Consider the following 22,400-nt stretch of genomic DNA (forward strand, 5'->3'; position numbering starts at 1 on the left):
GATCTCTTGACTGGGGGTGAATGTGTTGATTTGTTCTGCATTCCGTCCATCAACTGTGTGTCTTTTTCTTTCTCGCCCAAAAAAGCAGCCCACAATTAGAACTCGGCTACCGGCCCTTCGGCCATTTCCTGAGTGCCTGCGTTACCAATCCGACCCTGGGCACTGATGGACTCCAAGCAGTTCAAGGAGTACTAAGAGAGGTGGACAGAAAAGCAGCGGTGCCATCCCATTAGGGCAGAGGAGCTGCGGCCCCTGCCGAAAGTGCAGCAGAAGTGAAAAATAAAACGGTATTAAAATGAATTACCGTTTTATTTTTCACTGCTTCCACCCTGAGCAGTGTTTGGGGGCTGGGCTGCTGCTGACTGGCAGGAGGGGAGTGGTCTTCACTTCACCAGTTTACACTGAGCGAGTCACTTTGACCGGCTGTCTTGTGACGGCCAGCCTGATATACGCAGCGTAAATGTCTCCACCTAGCTGTTTCAGACGGCTGGGTGGAGAGAAGGCACAGGCCTCCTGTGCCTGCTGGAGCATCGAGGCAGCCCACTCCAGCCAATCCTGGCGCTGGTCTCCTGCTCCTCATGTTATGTTATGTTAGGTTATATATTTTATTAAGCGCGACTGTTACCCTTGGGTGTCCTGGTGCTAACTGCTGTCCTGATGCAGAAAAAAAACTGAGGAAGAGTCTAAAACAATCAGGTCTTAAGCATTTTCCTGAATACCATCAAATCTGTGCTGTTCCTCAGATGCAAAGGAAACTGGTTCCACACCTTTGCAGCACCTACCACAAAACTTTTCCTACCCCAGCGTGCTCTTTTTACGGGTAGAACTTTGACCAGTTTTTGAGCCGATGAACGTAGCAGTCTAGTATGGGTGTTCCATTGAAATTGTTCCCGCAGGTAGCGTGGTCCCTGATTGTGAAGCGATTTAAAAACTAGACAAAGGGATTTAAATTGCAACGTTGCCTCTCTGGCAACCAGTGAAGTCTACGAATTTCATTAGAAATCGGGGCAAATTTTGGTATGTCAGATAACAGCCTAGCAGCGGTGTTCTGCAATATCTGGAGTCTGTGCAACAGGCTCCCTTGCATGTTTACATAGAGGCTGTTACAGTAGTCCAGACGTGACATGACCATCTGCCGACTCTCCTTGGGCAGAAAAGGAAGAATTTTCTTGGTGGTCCTGAGAGTAACCATAGTAGTTGATACAATTGCGTTAACTTGCCTTTTCATGTCCAATTTATCATCCAAGTACACTCCCAAATTTTTCACTTGCTTGGAAGTTGCTGGGAGGGGCCCCAGAGAATCAGGCCAACATTCAGGGGTCCACAAGTTGAGATCATTCCCAAATAGAATGACTTCAGTCTTGCCTGAATTTAATTTCAGGCAATTACTGGTCATACAACTACCGACTGCCTCCATACAGTCGTGTAGCCTGTGGCTTGTATTCCTTTCTGATCCTGGAAGAAATGATACCACTATCTGCGTATTGTCTAAGTAGGAGGTAAGATGGAAACCAAAAGATCTAATCAATGGAGCCAAAGATGATACGTAGACATTAAATAAGGTAGGACTTAACGATGACCCCTGTGGTACCCCAAATGGCAGGCAGAAAGGGGGTGAACAAAAATCGCCTAACGCCACTATTTGCTGACGATCGGAGAGAAAGGATTTTAAAACCCCCCAGGCCGCCTTCTCTACTCCGCAGGTTGACAATCGGTTCATCAAAATACCATGATGAACCGTGTCAAACGCTGCGAGAGGTCCAACATAATCATCGCCGCTCTGCCCCCCTGATCCAAAGTTTTCCTAATCTCATTGGCGGACTTCAGGAGGGCAGTTTCCGTGCTATGGCCCTCGCAAAAGCCATATTGGGTACAATCAAGTATTTTAGCATCTTGAAGATAAGTACTGAAATGACTGTTAATCCATTTTTCAAGCATTTTAGCGGGAAAGGGGAGGCGAGAAATCGGTTTAAAATTATGGACATCTTTAGGATCGAGATTCGGTTTTTTTAGGAGAGGAATCAATTACGCTGTTTTCCGGCTAATGGGGATCCTACCTTCCTCAATTATTGAATTAAAAAGAGGGGTAAGGGCTGCCGCGAAAATCCACAGAGCCAATTTAGCTTTTTTGACCGGACAAGGGTCGTAAGGGGATCCGGACTTCATTTTTAAGAGGAGTTTAACAGTATCAATATCGGTTAAAAGGGGGAATTCTATCAGAGAGTTCTGAATTTGAGGGACGGTCTTGTTATCAACGCAGGGCTTGAGTGGAGAGCTGTTATTGCCTCTATTAAAAGGTGAAAAAATGTCCTCCACTTTGTACAGGAAGAAACTAGCGATCTTGTCGCATAATTCCTGACTCTCTGCCACTCGTGTTACTTGTGGGTGTGCCAATATATAAACAATTTTAAATAGTTCTTTGGCTGAGTTTTCAGCTAGTTTAATTTGGTCAGCAAAGAAATCTTGTTTAATTATAAACAATAATTGTTTGTAAACCTGAATGCTCTCTTTTAACTTAATTTTATCCTCCACCATATACTCCTTCCTCCAGTCCCGCTCGAAATGCTTACAAATACCTTTCTGAATTTTTAATTTAGGAATATACCATGGGGCGGAAGGGTGGGCCGTTTTAGGGTATACAGATTTCTTTGGGGCAAGCTTATCACAAGCAATAATGACCCAGGCATTAAATCTAGTTGTGGCCTCTTCCACATCACAGATTAGAGAAGGCAAACTAGTCTCCAGAAGATCTGACAAGTCTTTACCATCAATACTATTCCACATCGGAAAGTGTCTAAGCCTCTTTAGGGGCTTGTCATGCTTCTGACTGTCAGGGTAAGCAACCTTAAATATTATTGCTGCGTGGTCTGACCAGGCTACGGGTCGCACCTCTAAGACCGACATATGTGCATAGTTTGAAAAAATTCCATCCAACGTATGCCCAGCAGTATGGGTGGCCCCTACAACTAACTGCGTTAGGTCCAACCCATTCATAAGCTCTAACAGCTCCATGGTATCTGAGCCTGACGTAGCCTCCAGGTGAAAATTAAAATCACCCATTATAGTAAAGGATCTGTCGCTTATGCCTTCCTCCATAAGGTTACTGACCAAATCTATAAAAGGCTTCCAAGGGCCCGGTGGTCTATACACCAGGACCACTCTAAATTTCACCTGTTGTGAAAGTGAGAGAGCGAAGGTCAAAGCTTTGCACCCCCCGCTTGTTACCATTTCAAATGTGGCATTAATGGAGATGTGATAGATGACTGCCAGCCCCCCTCCTTTCTTATCCTGCCTATTCACAGTATGACAGAGAAAACCTGGGGGCGAGGACTTAATCATGTCTGGTCCCGAGGCCGCATCCGTCCAGGCTTCAGTGATGAAGGCCACTTTCACTCCCAGGTCCTCTATCAGGGTGGCGCATTCGATACTGTGCTTAACTAGTGAACGGGCATTAAGTAAAAGCCCTTTTACTCCCTGCGAACTATCACTCATGGCACATGCCCGTTCTAGTGACCCTCCAGTAATTTTACTGAGTAATGTCACGGGAAGAGCAATGTTACATTGAGGGAAGTTAGTAAATTCTTTCCGTGCTCTTTCATCTAAGGAAAGGCATACACAATCTGGTTTCCTTCCCAACGTATTTAACTGTACTAACCTATTTCTGGAATACGTTAGTGTCGCTGATTTACCCAATGTTATTCGGGCAGCGGTCCTGGCACTGGACGCGGGCTGGACGCAGACGGGTGCAGACGGGCTTGCCTTAGGTGCGCCTTCAGCGCGCCAGCGCTGCGCGCTCACACCATTGCTCCTTTTAAGTGTTTTCTGGGCCAGCAACTAGAGCGCTGCCTCCCGAGATCCCCAAGATGGCGGTACCATATCACCTTCTATGAAATGACCGTGACCGGCAGTACCCCTCTACAATACCGTCACCGGTCAGTCCCCCAATTCAATTGGTTTTAAAATAACATCATGAGCGTTATCTACTAAAATTCATTAAGCTGATTCGCAATTTAAAATCTAACAGTCAATATAAAAAATAGCAGCAGCAGTGGTCATGTGCAAAATAGTTTTTAAACAAAAATCTCCCGGCTGAGCCTCAGGAGTTAGCAGAGCATCTCATCTGCAGCATTAGAGCCGCATTGCGATTTGCAGAAGGGGGTTGCTTGAGGCTCCATAAGGTACCCTCACTTGCGCTAACGAAATGGGTATGTACATTAAAAAAAATATATCATTTTGCCCCCCCACAGAGTTTGCCCCCCAACCCCCACTGTAGAAAAGATTCTGAAGAGGGATAGAAATAATGCATCACAAAAACATTATCCAAGATTTGGAGTCTTTCTTTTTTAATCTGCCAGGAATTCACACAAGGATTTATGGCTGGTGTAAACCCATTTATGGGTGTGGATGTGGAGGTCTTTCCCATGAGTGTGCAGATCTTCAGTATTTAGTCCCATTCAAGAGATCATATTCCCACTGTGGGGAGTTCTCCACTCTGAAGAACTTTGTACAGTGAAAAAGGAGCTCACACAGAAAGTAACATGATCATCTCAGGAGCGCGCCTGGAAACGTGCGTTTAAAAAACACACCTGCGCCTGGTGCAGCTCTCCTGACGTACACTTGGCAGTGTCAGTGAACAGAAAAAAAAGGAAAACCACAAATTCAGGTGGAGGATTTCTGCAACTCTATTTTTCCTACTTTTTACTCGTAAATTGGGCCCTTAGTTTGTTTTTCTAATGCATATGATAAGCTTTGCACATTCTTTATCTTTTAAAGATTTTTAAGCGGTGCCAAGCCTGTCTGAATATGTTTCATACAATGATTACAAATGTTGGCACGCACTCACTCAGTGCAAGCTCCTCCACTCATTTAACCAACAAACCTCACCAGTAGGCCGAGAGGACTAGCACTCTCTCTGACATACTGTAGAGATTCGAGTGCTGCTCACTTACCTAGAAGAAAAGTGCAGTCCCCACCTAAGCCAGGATAGTCAAGGCCACTGAAATTATGCGACAGGGTTGAGTAAATTGTGTGTCAAGAAATGGCAAATTATGCAGCATATTTTGTGATAGTATTACTTCATTATTTCGTCATTTCTAAACTTGTTAACACTGTCTGGGCATTAGTTGCACCTCTTTAGTACCAGTTCAACACCCAAATATAGCAATAAGCTACAGAAAGGTGACAAGTCAATCTTTGCAAAGTGCCTTCTACTGCGCGGCAACATGTGTCACAGCTTTTTTAGTAACTTTTGAACTGATTGAGCTAGAACCAACATTTATTTTTGTTAAAATCTGCAGATTATGCAGCAGATAATGGATTATGTGTCAAATGCAGCAAATCTATATTCATTCGAAAATCGCCACGGCCGCACAATCGCATAATTCCAGTGGCCCTGAGTGTAGTTTAAGCCAGTCTAGTTCTGCACGCGAAGGCCATGCGTGACAAACAGTCTTCATCCATTTCCTAGAGATGTGCCTTAGATAGAAGGGCAAGTTAGCAAGGCGCTTTCCTTACCTTTAAATCTGACCTCCAGCACTTCATGCGTGTTGTCTAGGATGTCGCCATTGGGGTGGAAGGTGTTGCAGGGACAGTGCACACTTATCTCCAGGCCGAGGTTGGTCTCTGCAAAACAGAAAAGAAGCTGGAGACCTTTGCACGCGGTTCAGGAAAGGAGACGTGAAAACGTGGACTTTAATAATGGCGTCATTAATTCACGGCTGCAGAAGAGCAACGAGCTGCTGTTTCCAGACTTTACCTGCTGGGGCTGCTTGTACAGCCCTCTTCCTTTGCCACTTAGTGAAGAATATATGATTTTTCCACGATTACAAGTTCCACGCATGGCATTACCACGCGAATTTTAGTTCGCATGTGTCTTTTCCACGCAGCATTTTACTACGCATGTTTTTACACCGCAATAATCACGTTACGAAACATCTCACGTCCCATTGAAATTTACATAATGATAGTGATAGGCTACATGCAGTATGAAGGAAAAAGATCGATGGTTTAAACAATAAAAAACAACTGATTTCCTTACATTTTCTTTTTCTTTTTTTCATAATGCCCTTATATAATACCTTTATTTTCAAAGTTTAGATTCTTATCTGTCCCCTGTGCGTCTTTCACCATCAGCCCTTTCATCCACCGACCACGGAAACAAGCGTCAAAACACGTCTATCAAAACTGATAAAGGACTTCTGTTATGACGGTGAGGCTCTTTCCGTGTTCGTTTTGAGGCATTGTAGAGCGTTTTTTTAAAGTTTTCTTCTAATTTTTTTATTAATATCCGCTTGTTTTTTTTGGGGGGGAGACCCCCCCACCCCCCCCTAGCCCCCCCAGCTCCCCCCCCCCCATCCCCGCCGGCCTCCCCCCCCCGCCCCCCAAGCCCACGCAGATCGTAAAGGCAGAAGGAATACCACTCGCGTGGTAAAGACGTTCGTTGAAGGCACCCGCGTTCAAAAGACGTTTGCGTGGTGAGTGACCCGTGGTCAACGTTATGCGTGGTAAGTCCTTCGTGGTAAATGATGTTTCCCCTTAGTGAACTATAGTGTCGATATCAAAAGAACAAGCATTTTGCAATGCACTAGGTCTCGCATTTGCAAGAGTTTAAGCTATTAGCATTGTAAATGACAATGCCTTTTATTTATCTGTTTTGCTAATGAACACATAAATAAAAGGCATTGTTATTTACAATGTCAATAGCACAAACTCTTGTAAATGCAAGACCTATTCAAATAAGTGGCTGCCATTGTCCCGGCTACTCGGAAAGTAAAATCACCCATGGAGCGCTGAATGTTGCAGGAAAAAGCATGTCCTGCCTGCAGTAGGAGAAACTCATTAAAGAAAATGGTGCTTACAGAATGAAAAAGATGTCCCCTATAACAACAGAAGTAAAAGGGCCAGCCCTCATGTGATGTTATAAATGAAGACAATGGGGTACTAAGGAGGGACTAACAAGCCTTTTAATGAATCCAAAGCCAGCATTTACAAAGGACAATGAAACAAGCCAATGACAAATATGGGCGGAGAGTGGGCGGGGCTTCTATACCATACTCCAATACAGCATGGCTCGCAGAGCAGCATATGCGCTGCCAAGGCTCAACCTAAAAAAACCAAAGGGAGATCTGCCAGTGTAAGCAGAGGGATTAGGATGGGAGAGCAATCCCACAGCAAGGCTGCATTACACTGTTTACACTCCACAAGAAGAGGGGCTGAGTTTCATGTGAGAGTGCTTGTAGGGCAATGCACCTGCTGCAGAGAATTACTTCCAAAGCTGGTGGGTCCACACAGCCTATCCTCTTTCCGAAGTCACTAAAGCGAAACCCATTGAGTTGAAAGTAGTCACATCCATTAGCACCCTGTGTGGCATGCTGAGAACGGCTAGAATGCTGCCACTGTTTAGTGTTACCAAGTTACATACTTTCGACATCAAGTCCATGATGCAGACAGAGACAGTGGGCATGTTTATTTCTAAGTGTTAATATGATTATGGGGGCTTCTAATAGCCTTTTCACATTCTACCATTAACAGCTGTCAAATAGTGAGGCCCTTATTGCGTGCCCTCATCTCAGGCCGATAATCGCAGAGTGTGCAACTAACAGCAGTTAACATCCTCTGCAGGGCTTTTACCACAGTTAATGCCCTAAGCACAGAGCAATAACGCTTTCCTATTTCTAGTGCTGTGAAACTGCACGGCTACACTAAGAAGGACTATGTAAATTACCACATAAGTAGCACTGGCAACAAGCTTTGGTCTTCAACAAAAAATATTTTTCTACTTCTAATCAACTCATTATTTGTTAAACCACAACTCTCTGCGGCATAGAGAACTATTTTCTAAACCATGGGAGTAAATGCCTTGATCAAGCCTTGAGTCCGATATAATCCATGAAGAAGTTAGACATACCTCAAATATGCCACTTTGTAAAAGCGTCATATAATTTCTAACATCTGGCTAATCATTTACATTAATTGTCCTTCTATTTATATGTGTTTACTTTTAAAACTATATCCACGTATTGCTATAAAACTGGGGGCTTATTTATGAGAGGCTTGCGCCCCCGGGCGGCACTTTTTTTTTGTCGCTCCAGCAGCGGCACCCTCTCAACCATATCTGTGAAGCGACGTAAAATCACTCTGCAAGGCTTTGCGTGACCTCATAGATATGGAGTAAGACAAAGCAGCGCAAGTTTCAGCCTTGCCTTACTCTGCGTCAAGGAGGCGTTCCATGGGCGTTAAGGTGGATTTTCCCACGCAGCATCCATGGATTTTGACACTGCCCCAGATTGAATTAATCATGTAAACCTCCTAAGAGCAGGTGTAACAAGGAGAAATATTCTTTATTTCTCCTCGTTGTTTCTTCTTTCCATGTGTATTGCATTCTGCAGCCCATGTAGAAAGAGCATAATGCCTCTAATTGTTTTTGTGCAGCAAAAACAATCCTGTCTGCAGCGGAGGCACGGGTGCACCATGGTGCAACGGTGCCTATATTGGCGCTAGACAGTAAATTGTGTGCTAGCGCAGGGAGAAAGGATAGGAATACACCGTATTTCATAAATACAGTGCATTCCTGCCCTTTCACAGGGGAATAGGGAAAGTGCATCAAGAAAACTTGCAGCGCTGCCCTATGCCAATTCCTCATAAATGGGGGCCCAGGTGTCCCCTTTTGACTGCACCACTTTTTAAAGCCTGCTGTTCGTACAATGACATATGTCTTCAGCTTTTCCAAAATGGCAACAGACTTCCAACTCTAATGGGAGCTCATTCCAAAGATAGAGCCAACCTCTGCTAACAGCCTGATACCAGAGGTCGACTTAATAAATCGATTCACTCCACTTGGGAACTGCGAGCACTCTGGTATGGCTCATTTCAGTTCCGAGATTCTAGTAATGCTCGTTCATTAGATATAATGTAGTCACTGCCCACAAAGATGTACAAGTCAGGGCAGACATGCAGACCGACTGTTGGGGAAGTGTGCAACCTCCTGGGAGATAGTGAATGCTGGATTTTTTGAAGACTGTAGAGTAATTTCTTCGGAGAGGGTGGAGGGATTCTCAGTTAAATCATTAACATAATCAAGGCATGCCCCTAAGACTGACCTTACAAAGGTGGCCTTGCACCCACGAGCGGCCCGTGCAGGTAGGAGCAGTGGGGCAGGGGTGGGGGGAGACTCTACAGATGAGGGAAAATGAATTATTTATTTAATTTCCCATTGGCATCGTTTATCGAATCCACACCCCTCTCCACCCCGGCCCACCGCTCTTACCTGCACGGACCATTCCTCCTTGCACCTCTCCTGCAGTAATGCTTGGATCTTCGGAAGCAATCTGATATAAAAGTTGCAGCTTCTGGAGGCTGACATAATCTGTTATTCCATGGACAGAGTAGGGTCAAGAGTAACACCCAAGGTCGTGTTTCGGAAAGGTCTACTCCACAATTATTAATTGCCAGGTTCTAACATGTCTAATACAACGTTTCAGCTAGCCAACATCAGCTTGGCCTTCTTGGCATTTTATCTACCACCAATCTTATTCTTTGAGGACAAATAATGATTATCAAATGTTCCTGAATTCCCTTCATAATTACCCTTATATGAAAAAATAGCTGATTTTCATCAACCTAATTATGGAACCCTACAGATCTTTCGGAGTACAACTGAAGCAGGAACTCTGCATAGGCATTACACAGGCGAGGAAGCAGGTCAGTGGAATCAGTGGGGCTTTCTCTGGGGAAACCTACATTACAACGCAGTCATTACAACAACTTATTTTTACAACGCAACTGCCTTTACATCGCATCCCATTACAATGCATGCCATTACAACACATGTCACTACAACGCATGCCATTACAACGCAAACCATTACAACGTATGACATCGCAAAGCATTACAAGGTAAGTAATGGAGATTTGTTTTTGTTTTAGGGTGGGTATGGGTTTTGGGGTACATGGGAATAGTAATTTTTACTCCTACACTATCAAACACTTTCCCAACTGTTGCACTCACCGGAGTATGAATAGTAATTTTTACTCCTACACTATCCAACACTTACCCTACTATTGCACTCACTGGAGTGGGAATAGTAATTTTTACCCCTACACTATCCAACACTTACCCTAAAAGTATTATGAATCGTAATGGTATGCGTTGTAATTTAAAAAATGTGTTGTAATATCATACAATGTAATGGTAGCTGCGATGTAAAGACTGCGTTGTAAAAGCATGCGTTGTAACGTCATATATTCCTTCCGCTGCATTCATACAGTCCCTAGTGACTTGACCCTCTGTAAACTGAACCAACTAAAAGTCTCCATGGTCACACCTAAGATTAATCTTAATCCCTCTAGCAGGATGAAAGTATCAATTGTGCTGAATGAATGACAAGTTGAGCACCACTATCCCGGGTAAATGGTTGCTATTTTTTAAGTATTTGTGTTACAAACCGGGCCTTAGCAATTGGACGACAACTAGTTGGGTCTGACATGTCCACAAAAAACTTCTTCTGTAGTAGTTGATTCATGAGTGTTTCATGGCATCTGCTTTAATGCTTTGTTTCAATGAGTCATAATTGGAGCATTGAATGGTGTAACCCAGCCTGCATTTTCAATATGGACTTTAACGGAAATCCTGTCATCCTTTCAGCTCGTTGGTCTACAGTTAACAATATATTCAAGATCACTACATGACGACAACAGATTGAAGTTCAGAGCACTTGCGTGTTTCCTATGAGAATTATAACCAACTTAAATAACATCAGAGCTGTCCTGGACTGCATTTGTGAGATTCTCGGTCTGGTTTTAGCATTTTTATCAAACTTAAATTACTACATATTTATTATCCATGACTTAACCAAGACCATGACATCATTTTTTGTCTTATCAGATTCGAAGCTTAATTCAACATTGTAGGAAAGTAGGATCTGCTTTTATGGTTACCCCCACTTTTGGCCTGGTGCAATTCTGTTTCTGACTAGTCTGACTGGGATCCTGCTAATTAAGACCCCAGTCCCTGTGCTTTCTGCCTTAAATTGGTTATGGTGAGTACTTAGGTACATCCCAGATTGACTACTAGTGTACCCTTATAAGTTCCCAGTATATGATTCTGAAGTACCCAGGGCATAGGTGCACCAGGGGTCTCCCATAGGCTGCGGCATGTATTATGCCACCCATGGGAGACCACTCAAACTGTGACTACAGCCTGCCACTGCAGCCTGTGTAAGCTGGTGCTAGCACCACTTACAGCAGATATAGGGTTCCCTATATCTGAGGGCACTGCACCTAAAACCTATAAGTCACCCCTAAGGCAGGCCTTTCAATACTGAAGTCAAGATGCTCGGTTCTAAGTGTGAGGATGCCTCTGCAAAAACAGAACACCCCTACAACCTTCGCGTCGATTCTCCCGGGTTGTAAGAGCATCAGCCATTACGATACATAGAGTGGCCATTCGTCATTACGCGATGACCATCTCTAAACTAGCTGTAACGAACAATGTCATGTTGGGTGTCAAACATGCTGGAATCATATCCTCACACCGTAAACAGTGTGGGAGGTATGATTCCATGGACTGTACAGCTCCTCCGAGAGGCCCTCAGTGCTGCTGGTACCAGTCTTTCAGAACCGGACAGCAAGCTAGGGCTGCTGCCGACCTGAGACATGATTCTGCTGTCCTGCTGCTGAGCCAAGCTCGAGCAGGGAAAGGCAGAACAATAGGTATCCTGTCACAGGGAGGTGTGACCAACTCCGAGACATGGTTTAGTGTACAGGATGGGGGCACTTGCCAGCGCCACTCAGACTGCACATTTGGTGCCCTCCTAGCATATTCCAACTCAAACCAGTTCGGGGAGCCATTGGCTCCTGCTTTGGTGCGAAACTGGACAAAGGACATGGGACATGGGATTATCCGCCCGAGTGTCCAGCCTCTCTTCTGGGAGCGACCTCTGAATCATCCCAACCCTTTTCTTAGGGTACTTAAGGGCTTACCTAAGGATGGGTCCCTAGATTAATCGTGGGATTCGTTTAAGATCAAACTCTGAGTCCTCTTTAACCGTCTGGACATTCTGACTGAGTCGGGCAGACCACGTAGGACTGACCACATCGGACTTCGCCTTTGGAACTGAGACTGCAACCAGGAAGGCTCCGTCTGCTCCTGATCTCTTCGTTCTGCAAGCCCTCCGCACCGTCAATGTCCGTCCTCCTTCCAGGCCCCTTCCAGGTCCTGTAGACATCCAAAGACACCCGAAGGAATCACCCCTTGGAGTGAAGGAGTCACTCCCCAGCATTTGCAGGCACCGCAACACAAGCTAACTGATTGCTGATCCTGATCTGCAACCGGGTTGGTAACACAGGTGACGGTTCTACAGCCTCCTCGAGGCCGGCACTGTCTTCAGACAGAGTCCGAGGCCAGGATCCCTTGTCGACACTGCTGGAACCGAGTCCAAGTGTCAGCTGGTCGTTGCTAAGCCTGGGCGACTCTCGTCTCCAGAGATCATCTTGAATCCACTGGACACTTTCCCCTACTTCATCAGCGGCATCTAAATGAATTCCTCCATTGAGTTCAACTGCGGTTTCCGACTCCACTGCGCCCCTATGCACCCTGCTTTCCTGGTGTAGGTATCCTGGTTCCTATGGCATCCACGGGTAGGGTGGCTCCACAACCTTCTGTCTTCCATGGGGTTTCTTCAAGGTCCACTGGGAAGGGTCCTTCTTTAAAATTGCAACCACGATTTACCCATTGACTTGAATTGAGCACAAGGTTGTTTTCCCACTCCGTGGGATTCCTGGTGATTTACCTTAGTTGGTTCCTTTGGTCCCCAGCAATTCTACGCCTTCTGGGTGCAGTCTTGACTTGAGTCGTGGTTCGCATCCCACTATTTTAGTATATGGTTTGGTCTCTCCCTGCAGACCACTGTGTATTTGTGCTACTTATCTGTTTTATTTGCAAAGTACTATGTGCATTGTGTATATCTCCGGGTAGGAGATATATGTATGTGTTAGTGAGTGTCTCATAATAAATACACATTTTTATAAATAAACTGTGTGGTTCTTTTTCACTTTACCTATACCGATAAGTTTATGTTCTGGTAAAACAAGCTGCTTTACACTCCTGGCTCATGCTCTCCATGACTACCACTTAGAGAGCTTTCTAAAGTTGTCTAAGACCACTAAAATCACCATAAGGGTTGTCTGGATTAGTGCAGGGTGCTACACTTACATAAGTGAGCACTATATGCTGAGCCAGCCTCTTACAAACATACACAGTAATACCTTGGTAATAAACTCATGATCTTATCCCTGGATTGTAATAAGATTTAGTTTCATTGAGTCTCCAGGCCGCAGTGCCAGGCTGAACATGGAAGTCCCTGGCTACTGGCATCGGACCTCCTTCCTACCCTGACACCTAACCACTGAAGGTCAAAAAGTGTGACCTCATATTGATCTCAGCTGGCTTCTGACACTCTGCTACCAGGGTGGGTTGCTGGTGCTAAGGAGCCCAGAGACTGAGTGACCTGCCATACTTCCAGTGTACAACCCTCAGAGGTGGCCACCACGCCAGGCCTCAGATTCCCAGCTGTGACTCTGCAGCCTTGCGGCAAGGAGCAAAGAAGGCAAGGACCCTACTGTTTCACAAAAGAGAGGGGAAACTGAATTTTGAGTACTTTAGATTTGAGTGAATAGTAAGGTTCTGTTTTGCTGCCCTTGTCTGTGTATAATGGAAGATTGAGCTGCTGCCTGTGATGTACCTGTGTAGTGAATTGCATTGCATTTTATTCCACACCTAAAATACCTAGGTGAAGGCTATCAAGAAAAATAGAAAAATGGGTCACCAAACCAAGGTGATATAAAATCATATGAATCAAGTGAACAATATCTTCCATACGAATTTGAAACACACTTAAAGCTGTTCACACCATTCTAAACATTTTCAAATACGCAAATACAGAAACAGCCACAAAAAACATGACTGCGCTATCAGTCAATAAAAAGGGTTCCAGAAATTGAAGCTTCAAACAGAAAAAAGTAAAACTTTGAAACAGGACTCCTCCCAGAAAGGTCAACAGTAGTTGCATTTCTTCATCAAAAATGAGACTGGTGTTGGAGAAGACAACAAGAACATAGAATATAGATTAGGACTGTGTATTGGTAGCAGTCCTATAATTACCTTTATAATATTTGTTTAAGTGGCCACTTATTATTACTAAGCACCCCAAGTACATTATGAATTTACTTTTTATGTTCCAGAGCAGGGGGTAGGTCTTGGGCTACAATGGCGACCGCTGAGGAGAACTTTGGCTGCAGTGGAATGATAATGCTAATTGCTTTGATTCCAATATTTTTTACCATCACGCACCTTGACACATCAAAAAACATTAAGAAACTTTACAATAAGAAGCATTGACAAAAACAACAGGGTTGGCCTTGGGAGAGTACTACATTTGCCTATGTATTTATTTTTTGTAAAAATAGATGAAGTATGCAAAAGCAACTTCCCCAAAAAAATATAAAAAATAAAGGAGTGGGTCAGCAGCCCAGATGCGCCAACCCCGCCAGTGGGGTGCAATATTATCTAGACAGGCGGGCCCTTGTGATCAGGCAAAATAGTGTCACTCACATTGTAAGACGACCAACTGATGAAGAGGATTGACCCACTGCCCCATTCTGTGGCGAGCGGACGAAAACAAAATGTGAATAGTGCTTGAACAGACCAGTTGAAGAAGAAGGCTGACTGAAAGCTACCGTATGTAAGTTAAAATGTATAGAGATTTAAAGATTTTTTGGGGAAAACATGAGGCTGGCGAGAGAGCTAAAGCTGCTTCTAGGCCAGACATAAAAATGTAAGCTTATGTCCGCTTCTCCATCGAAACATGACAGCGGCGCGTGTCAGGGCAAGGTCGCCCCTGCTAATGTAAGTGCCAGCACTCCTGCCAGGTGCCACCAATGCTGTCACCAAGCATCAAAGGTGCTGAGTGCTCAGACTAGCAGAGTTTGGACAGAGAGTTCTTGGACATTATCACTGCTTTAAAATGAGATTTGTCTCAGAGATAAACTGTAATGATGAAAGCACACACAGACAAAGCACTGTTTGTATACTTACTCTATAATTATAGAAACAAAGAATGTAACGTGTAATCACGCGAGTCTCTTATTATGGTACAGAAACAACGCCTACACTGTTGTACTGATTCTTTTTTAACGACGTCAAAGCTTCTTGGGACAGAGAATAAAAACTGATGAAGGTTTAGCACATCTCAATGCCGGCGGGCCGCGCATGACGCATGCATGAATATTATTGTAGAACTGATTACTTCAGTAATGGGCTCTTTTAAACTTTACAATGATGAGTTTCCAGCCACTTGGAATGGGAGACTCGAGCAGTAAGGATAAGTTACTTACCTGTAATCCTAGTTCTCTTCCAGGGGTATCCTCATCAAAGTCATAAGCACTGAATATTCCCGCCCATGTCCGGGACCCCGGAAACAATATAAAAATATATATGTAAAAACACATATATCTAGCTCCACATATATGTACGTACATATATTATTTTTCTGATACCAATGCAGCCCCAAAAAGAGGCTAACACAATGTAAAATCTTGTACATGTACTGCAATTATAAAGGAAACAAAGAACACATTAAATCAAACATCCTTTGAATTTTGTGTTTTAATGATTAAAACAACTCATAACTCCTGAAAATTGCTCATAAAAAGACATTGTTAGCCTCAGGCTGCATTGAAAAGCAATACCATAGAAAATGAAAGCATTTTCAACAAAAACTGGCACTGTGCCTTTAAGGCAGCCCTGATCCCAGGCTTCCCATCATTGATATTGATATTGAAATGTATTTGTAGAGCGTTCGTTCGCCCGGAGGCTTCATGGCGCTATAGACAGGCAAGCCGGGCCGACGATGGCTGAAATGCCAGCCCGGAAGCTTGTCTCCTTTCCGGTGAAGAATTGGCTTGGTAGTTTGGTCTGCCCTGTTCCCATGAGGCACTGGGTCAGACTAATTTGCATATAGCCAGGTTCTGAACTGGGGTGATGCAGTGAGCTAAATAATGGTGATGGATCAAGCCCTGATCTCATGACTGGGTAAGAGTGGTCTGCTTAATTCAGACACTCTGTTCATCACCACCCCCTTTTTGAATCGCTATAGACAGGGACACAACGCATCAAACAGAGGAAGCATAGAGGAGCTCAACAGAACGCTTGGGAAAAGAGCCATGTTTTGAGGGAGTGTCTGAAGCTGAGAATGTTTCCACACGTTTTAAGGTGAAGAGGAAGGGAGTTCCAGAAGGCGGCCGCAAGACGGTCAAAGCAGCAACCTCCAAGACGCTTCCTTTTGTAAGTAGGGACAGTCAGAAGATGTTTATGCATAGAGCGAAGATTCCTGGAGGGGTCATATTTTTTGAACAAGTCTCTGATGAATAGGGGGCCAGATTGGTGTAAGGACTTAAATAAAATACATCCGGTCTTAAAAGCCACCCGTTGCTCAACAGGCAACCAGTGTAGTTGTTTTAGGCCCGCTCTAACAGACTGCCTCTTAGGTAGATTAAGAATAAGTCTGGCTGCCTGATTCTGAATCAACTGGAGGCGTTTTAACTCGCCGGCCTGGAGCCCAAGGTAAAGACTATTGGAAAAATCCAGTCTAGACAGAACCAGGGAGATGACAATCTGTGTGAGCGCCTCCAGAGAGAAGAAACGAGCGATTTTCTTAATTTTCTTCAGCTGAAATAAACTGGAGGACACCACTGCGCTGACCTGCCTTTTCAGAGAAAGATCTTCGCTAAGAAAAATTCCAAGGCTCTTAACTGAGAGCGATTTAGATGGTGGGGCTCCCATGCTGGCTGGCCAAAAGCCAGGGTTCCAGCTGAGTACACTCTGCCCAGGCAAGACCAGCTCAGTCTTGCCTGGGTTGAGCTTCAGGTGACTGCAGCTCATCCAGCTCAGGATGTGAGACATGGTGTTTTGAAACACTACCACTGAGTCCTCGGTGTTTAAAGGAAAGATGAGCTACAAGTCATCTGCGTAGTTGAAGATGGTGACTCTGGTGTTCCTAAGGGAGTACAGCAGGGGGCGTAGATATAAATTAAAAAGTAGCGGTGACAAGGAAGAACCCTGAGGGACTCCGCAGGTGGTAGGAATAGTGGGGGCCGTAAAGGAGCCCAATCTCACGGATTGGGTGCGGCCAGTAATAAATGAGCGAATCCAGCTCAACGCAGGACCCCTGAGACCAGCCTGTTCGACACGGTTGACCAAGATGGTATAGTCAACCGTGTCGAATGCTGCTGATAGATCTAATAACACCAGAGCCTGGTGGATCCCCTCGTCGGCATTCCGCCTCAGAGTGTTCTGAACTGAGACGATGACTGCTTCAGTAGAATGAAGAGGGCGGAAGCCAGCCTGGTTAGGCGCAAGGTACTGTGATTCTTCAAAAAATTGGGACATGCTGTCACAAACATGGGCCTCCAATATTTTGGCACAGTACGGCAGCAAAGAAATGGGCCTGTAATTGAGGGGATCCGATGGATTAGCCCCTGCTTTTTTCAACAAAGGGATGAGAAGAGCTTTCTTAAAACTGGCAGGGACCAAACCCTGTGAGAGGGATCCATTCATCATGGAAAGCATGCTCTCGGGGATAGCGGCTCCCACTTCCCGCAGGATGTAAGGAGGGCAGATGTCATCAGGGGAACCAGATTTAACTTTGAGGAGGAGTTTAGATAAACAGACAGCGTCAATGGGGGGGAAGGATTCCAGGGTAGAAGGATTGTAGTAGGTGTCAACCGGGGAAGAAGGGGGTGAGGTGGTGAGAATACTTTGCTTTATGGTGCAAATCTTATTGAAAAAGAAGGTATTTAGTGTGTTGCAGAGATCCTGGGTGGGAGCCACAGCTAGGGAAGTTATGTCACTGCCTCAGGGGTGACAGTTAGGTCAGTTGTTCTTTGCATAACCCTGATGTCAGGGCTAAATACAAATATAAAAATGTACAGCTCTCATTTACCTGGAGAGGCGGGTGGGTTGCTTATGACTTTGATGAGGATACCCCTGGAAGAGAACTAGGATTACAGGTAAGTAACTTATCCTTCTCTTCCAGGGGATCCCCATCAATAGTCATAAGCACTGAATAGAATAGCAAGCCCAACACCACCTGCAGGTAAATGAGAAGTACATCTTCTACATTAAAAGACCCAACATCACAGCCCAGATTGGCTGTTAAACAGATTCCGCAAGGAGGCTTGGCCTACTTGGGTATCTGCTCTCGTGTCAGAATCAAGACAATAATGTCTGGTAAATGGATGGACGGACCACCAGGTCGCCGCCTTACAGATCTCAGACATGGGCACATTATTGAGAAAAGCCGCAGTCGCAGCTCTTCCCCTGGTGGAATGCACCTTGGGAGAAAACCCCAGGGGCTTTTGCGCTAGCTGGTAAGCAAGTTTAATACATGAAACGATCCATCTGGAAATGGAACGTTTTGAGGCAGCATGGCCTGTCCTGATCGATCCATAGTTAACGAAAAGATGATCAGAATGTCGAACCACTTTAGACCTGTCAAGATAGAATTTTAAAACCCTTTTCAGGTCTAAAGAATGCAGAGCCCTCTCAGCTGGAGTAGAGGGGTTGGGGGAAAAAGTGGGCAGAGAAATGGTCTGATTTACATGAAAATCTGACACCACTTGAGGCAGAAAAAATGGATGCGTCCGCAGCACCGCCCTATTCAAATGGAACACCGTATAGGGTTCTGAGGCACAGCGGGCTTGAATCTCGCTCACTCTGCGAGCTGACGTGATAGCCATCAAAAAAGCCGCTTTCCATGAAAGATGTTGAAAAGTAGCTTTGTGAATGGGTTCAAAAGGAGGACCCATTAACTTTGATAGCACCAGGTTCAACTCCCAGTGTGGAGAAGGAGGACGCACTGGAGGGTATACTTTTTTCAACCCTTGCAGGAAGTCCTTGACAGTGTTAGCTGGAAAAAAGAGGTTTGAGAAGGTGACCGCCTATAAGCCGTTGTGGCCGCTAGGTGCAGCTTGATGGAATTACATTTTAAACCTGCTTTAGCCAGATACAACAAATAAGGAAGAACTGCTTCTTCTTGACATTTGATCGGATCATGACTATTCTGCATACACCACATATAGAATCTCTTCCACTTGCATGCAGACGAATGTCTGGTGGAAGGACGCCTTGCCTCTTTCAGAATGAACATGCAGTCCTCTGGCAAACCTAGATGGCCGTATTGGATGACGTCAGGAGCCATGCTGCCAAGCTCAGTGACGGAAGGTTGGGATGGTAGATCCTCCCGTCCATCTTGGACAACAAGTCCGGCCTGCATGGTAGCCTCTTGTGAGGAGTCACTGACAGGTGAAGCAGGTCTGTGTACCACCACTGCCTCGGCCAATCTGGAGCAATCAGGATCATTGTTGTGCACAAGTGTGTTAGCTTGCTCACCACCTTCAAAATCAACGGGAGAGGTGGAAAGGCGTGACCAGTCAATCAAAAGAGCATTCCCTCTCTAGCCTGGCCGGTGGAACCTGGAGGCGAAGCTTCGGCATTTGGCGTTTTGGTCGTCCGCGAACAGGTCTATGGTGGGACGACCCCAGGATTGAAAAAGTTCCTCTACCACTTTGTCGTGAAGAACCCAGTCTTCCTTGTTGTTGAAATGACGGCTTAGAGCGTCTGCCCTAATGTTTTGCTCTCCTGGAAGATGAACCGCTGTGATAGACAGCCAGCGAGCCAAAAGCCAATGCCAGATCCTCTGCGCTTCCTAGGACGACGTCCGGGAGCGCGTTCCCCCCTGCTTGTTCAAGAAGTGCATCGTGGTGGTGTTGTCCGTCTGTACTAGCACGGATGCCTCTTGAATTGAGGGGAGGAACGCTTTGAGAGCTAGGTAAACTGCTCTCAGCTCCAGCATGTTGATATGGTAAGTGCTTTCTTTGTGTGACCACTGACCTTGCACCTGCAGTGGGCCCATGTGCGCTCCCCAGCCCAGAAGGGAAGCGTCCCTGATCAGGGTCTGCACAGAAGGAGGTTGATGGAACAGGACTCCCACCTGCATATTCTGAGCTTTTGTCCCCCAAGGAATAGAAGCTCGAGCTGCGTCTGAGATGGTGATGTGATTGTCCCAGCGAGCCGATTGTTGATCCCACTTGTCCTCCAGATCCTGCTGAAGAGGATGGATTCGAAGTCTGGCATTCGGGACCAGGAAGATGCAAGACGCCATCGACCCTAGCAAGGAGGCAATCCTGCACACTTTCTGAGTCTTGCCGCGAAGAACCAGTTGACATTTCTGGGTTATTGATGATTGTCTCTCCTCCGAAGGAAACACTTTTCCTGCTTTAGAGTCTAGCAGAGCTCCAAGGAAGTGGATCCTCTGGGTGGGCTGAATGACTGACTTTCTGAAGTTGACATGTAGCGCTAGTCTCTGGCAGAGCTGTATACAAGTCTGGAACTGATTTCTTACGCCTTTATGGGGAAGGACCTTTCACCAGCCAATCGTCCAAGTATGGGTACACGAAGACCCCTCTGCGGCGTAGAGCAGCTGCCACCACTGTAACACACTTCGTGAACACCCGAGGGGCCGACTTCAACCCAAATGGTAGGACTTTGAACTGATAGTGGGAGGTCCCCACCCTGAACCGAAGAAATCTTCTGTGGCTGGGGTGTATTGGAACATGAAAATAAGCATCTTGAAGGTCCAGCGAACACATCCAATCTCCCTTCCTGAGATGTGGATATATTTGGTGAAGCGCCAACATGCAAAATATTTCCTTTTTGACGTACAGATTTAGTGTTCGCAAGTCCAGAATGGGTCTGTATTCTGCCTTCTGTCGTTTTTTCTTGATCAGAAAATAACGGGAGTACACCCCTTTTCCCCTCTGAGAGACCGGCACTCCCTCAATAGCTGACTTTTCGAGTAGAGTGGCGACTTCTCTTTGCAGTAGGTGCAGCTGATGATTTGATGTTGACATCGGGAGAACCGGTGGAGGCAGATGATTGAAACGAAGACAGTACCCATTCTGAAGCGTAGACAACACCCATCTGTCTTTTGTGATGCTTTGCCACTCTTTCAAATGATTTGCCAGGCTTTCCCCCACTGGGGTGGTCCACGGCGCTGGGGGAAGAAACGACTCATTGCTTGGATTGAGTCTTGCCGGTGTTGTTGCCTTGGCGCTGATTACCTCCTCCCTTGTAATTACGCTTTCCTTTGCACTGGGACTTTTGCTGCCCCTGCTGATCGTCGCTCTTCTGCCAGTTCGGGGGTTTGACCCGCTGCTTTGTAGAGCCCCTGTTAAAGGAGCGAAATTTCTTTATGAACTCCTTCTTCTCAAGACCCACCGCCTTTAGAGTTTCCAGCTCTGCCTTCGTGCGCTGCATCTCTTCGTCCACACTTTTGCCAAACAACGAAGTACCTGAAAAAGGCAAGTTCAATATGCGTGCTTGGGCTTCTGGTTTTAAAGCCGTTAGAAGCAACCATGATGACCTCCTTGCCGTTAACCCCTGAGCATACCCATGAGCTGCTAGGGTATCCCCACCCGCTGCAGCACTTATCACCTGGTTGGAGACTTGACTGCCTTCCAGGAGGATTTCTTCAAAGCCCTTACGATCCTCTGCTGGGAGTTTCTCCACAAAACGCTGCAGAGAATCCCACAGGGATCAGTCATAACGCCCCAAGAGGGCAACTATGAGAAAAGCCGCTGATGTATTGCAGACCCGCCTTCCCCACGAGTCTTGCATCTTACTGTCCTTATCCGGAGGCACAGTGGAGGATGAGGCGACTGCATTGGACTTCTTCGCCGCCGCGATAATCACTGAGTCCGGGGGAGGATCAGCTCTGAGGAATAGCGGGTCGTCCTCTGGAGATTTGTACTTTTTAAGGATCCTTGCCGGAGCCGCCTTGACCGTCTTTGGGGTTAAGAAGACGTCCATAACTGGCTCTATAATTCCCGGCACCAAAGGCAGAAGATGTTTGAGTGCAGACCTATGCTGTAGTGTTTCAAAAATTACTGAGGTTTTGATCTGCGGAGCTTTTAAGGTAATTCCCAGCTCAAGAGCTCCCCTACCAAGTATGTCCTGAAAAGTGAAGATATCATCAATCGGAGATACCCTCGATGGAAGAGAGTCTGTTAGCGTAGGAGAGTAGCCTCTGTGAGAGCGGGTCGAGGAAGAAGAAGTAGAAGGAGTTCTTCGCTCTCTCCAGTGATTAAGTGGCCTGTACCATCTCGGTGAAAGCCTGACAGTAGGCGACTTTGGAGAGGAATCTTTCACGAGAGTGTGATGGAGACGTTGCATCCCTTTGCGAATGCCTGGATTCCTCGCTGCCCGACTTATAAATAATTAAATCCGGGCAAGACTCTGAACCTGAGCCAGCCGCAGACCTGGAGCGACTGCGAGAGTCCCTCTGCCCT

At 45.8% G+C, this 22,400-nt stretch overlaps 1 protein-coding gene across 1 annotated transcript in view; it reads right to left on the reverse strand.

Annotated features, from left to right (window-relative positions):
• TGFB3 (transforming growth factor beta 3) overlaps positions 1-22,400 on the reverse strand; it is a 137,242-nt gene that overhangs the window by 21,102 nt on the left and 93,740 nt on the right. The window contains exon 4 of the mRNA XM_086937531.1: positions 5,515-5,622. Coding sequence (XP_086793657.1) covers positions 5,515-5,622 — 108 coding nt within the window. The remainder of the gene's footprint in view (positions 1-5,514; positions 5,623-22,400) is intronic.

The sequence above is a fragment of the Lissotriton vulgaris genome, chromosome 9, assembly GCF_964263255.1.
Source record: "Lissotriton vulgaris chromosome 9, aLisVul1.2, whole genome shotgun sequence".
NCBI classification, from domain to species: Eukaryota; Metazoa; Chordata; class Amphibia; order Caudata; family Salamandridae; genus Lissotriton; species Lissotriton vulgaris.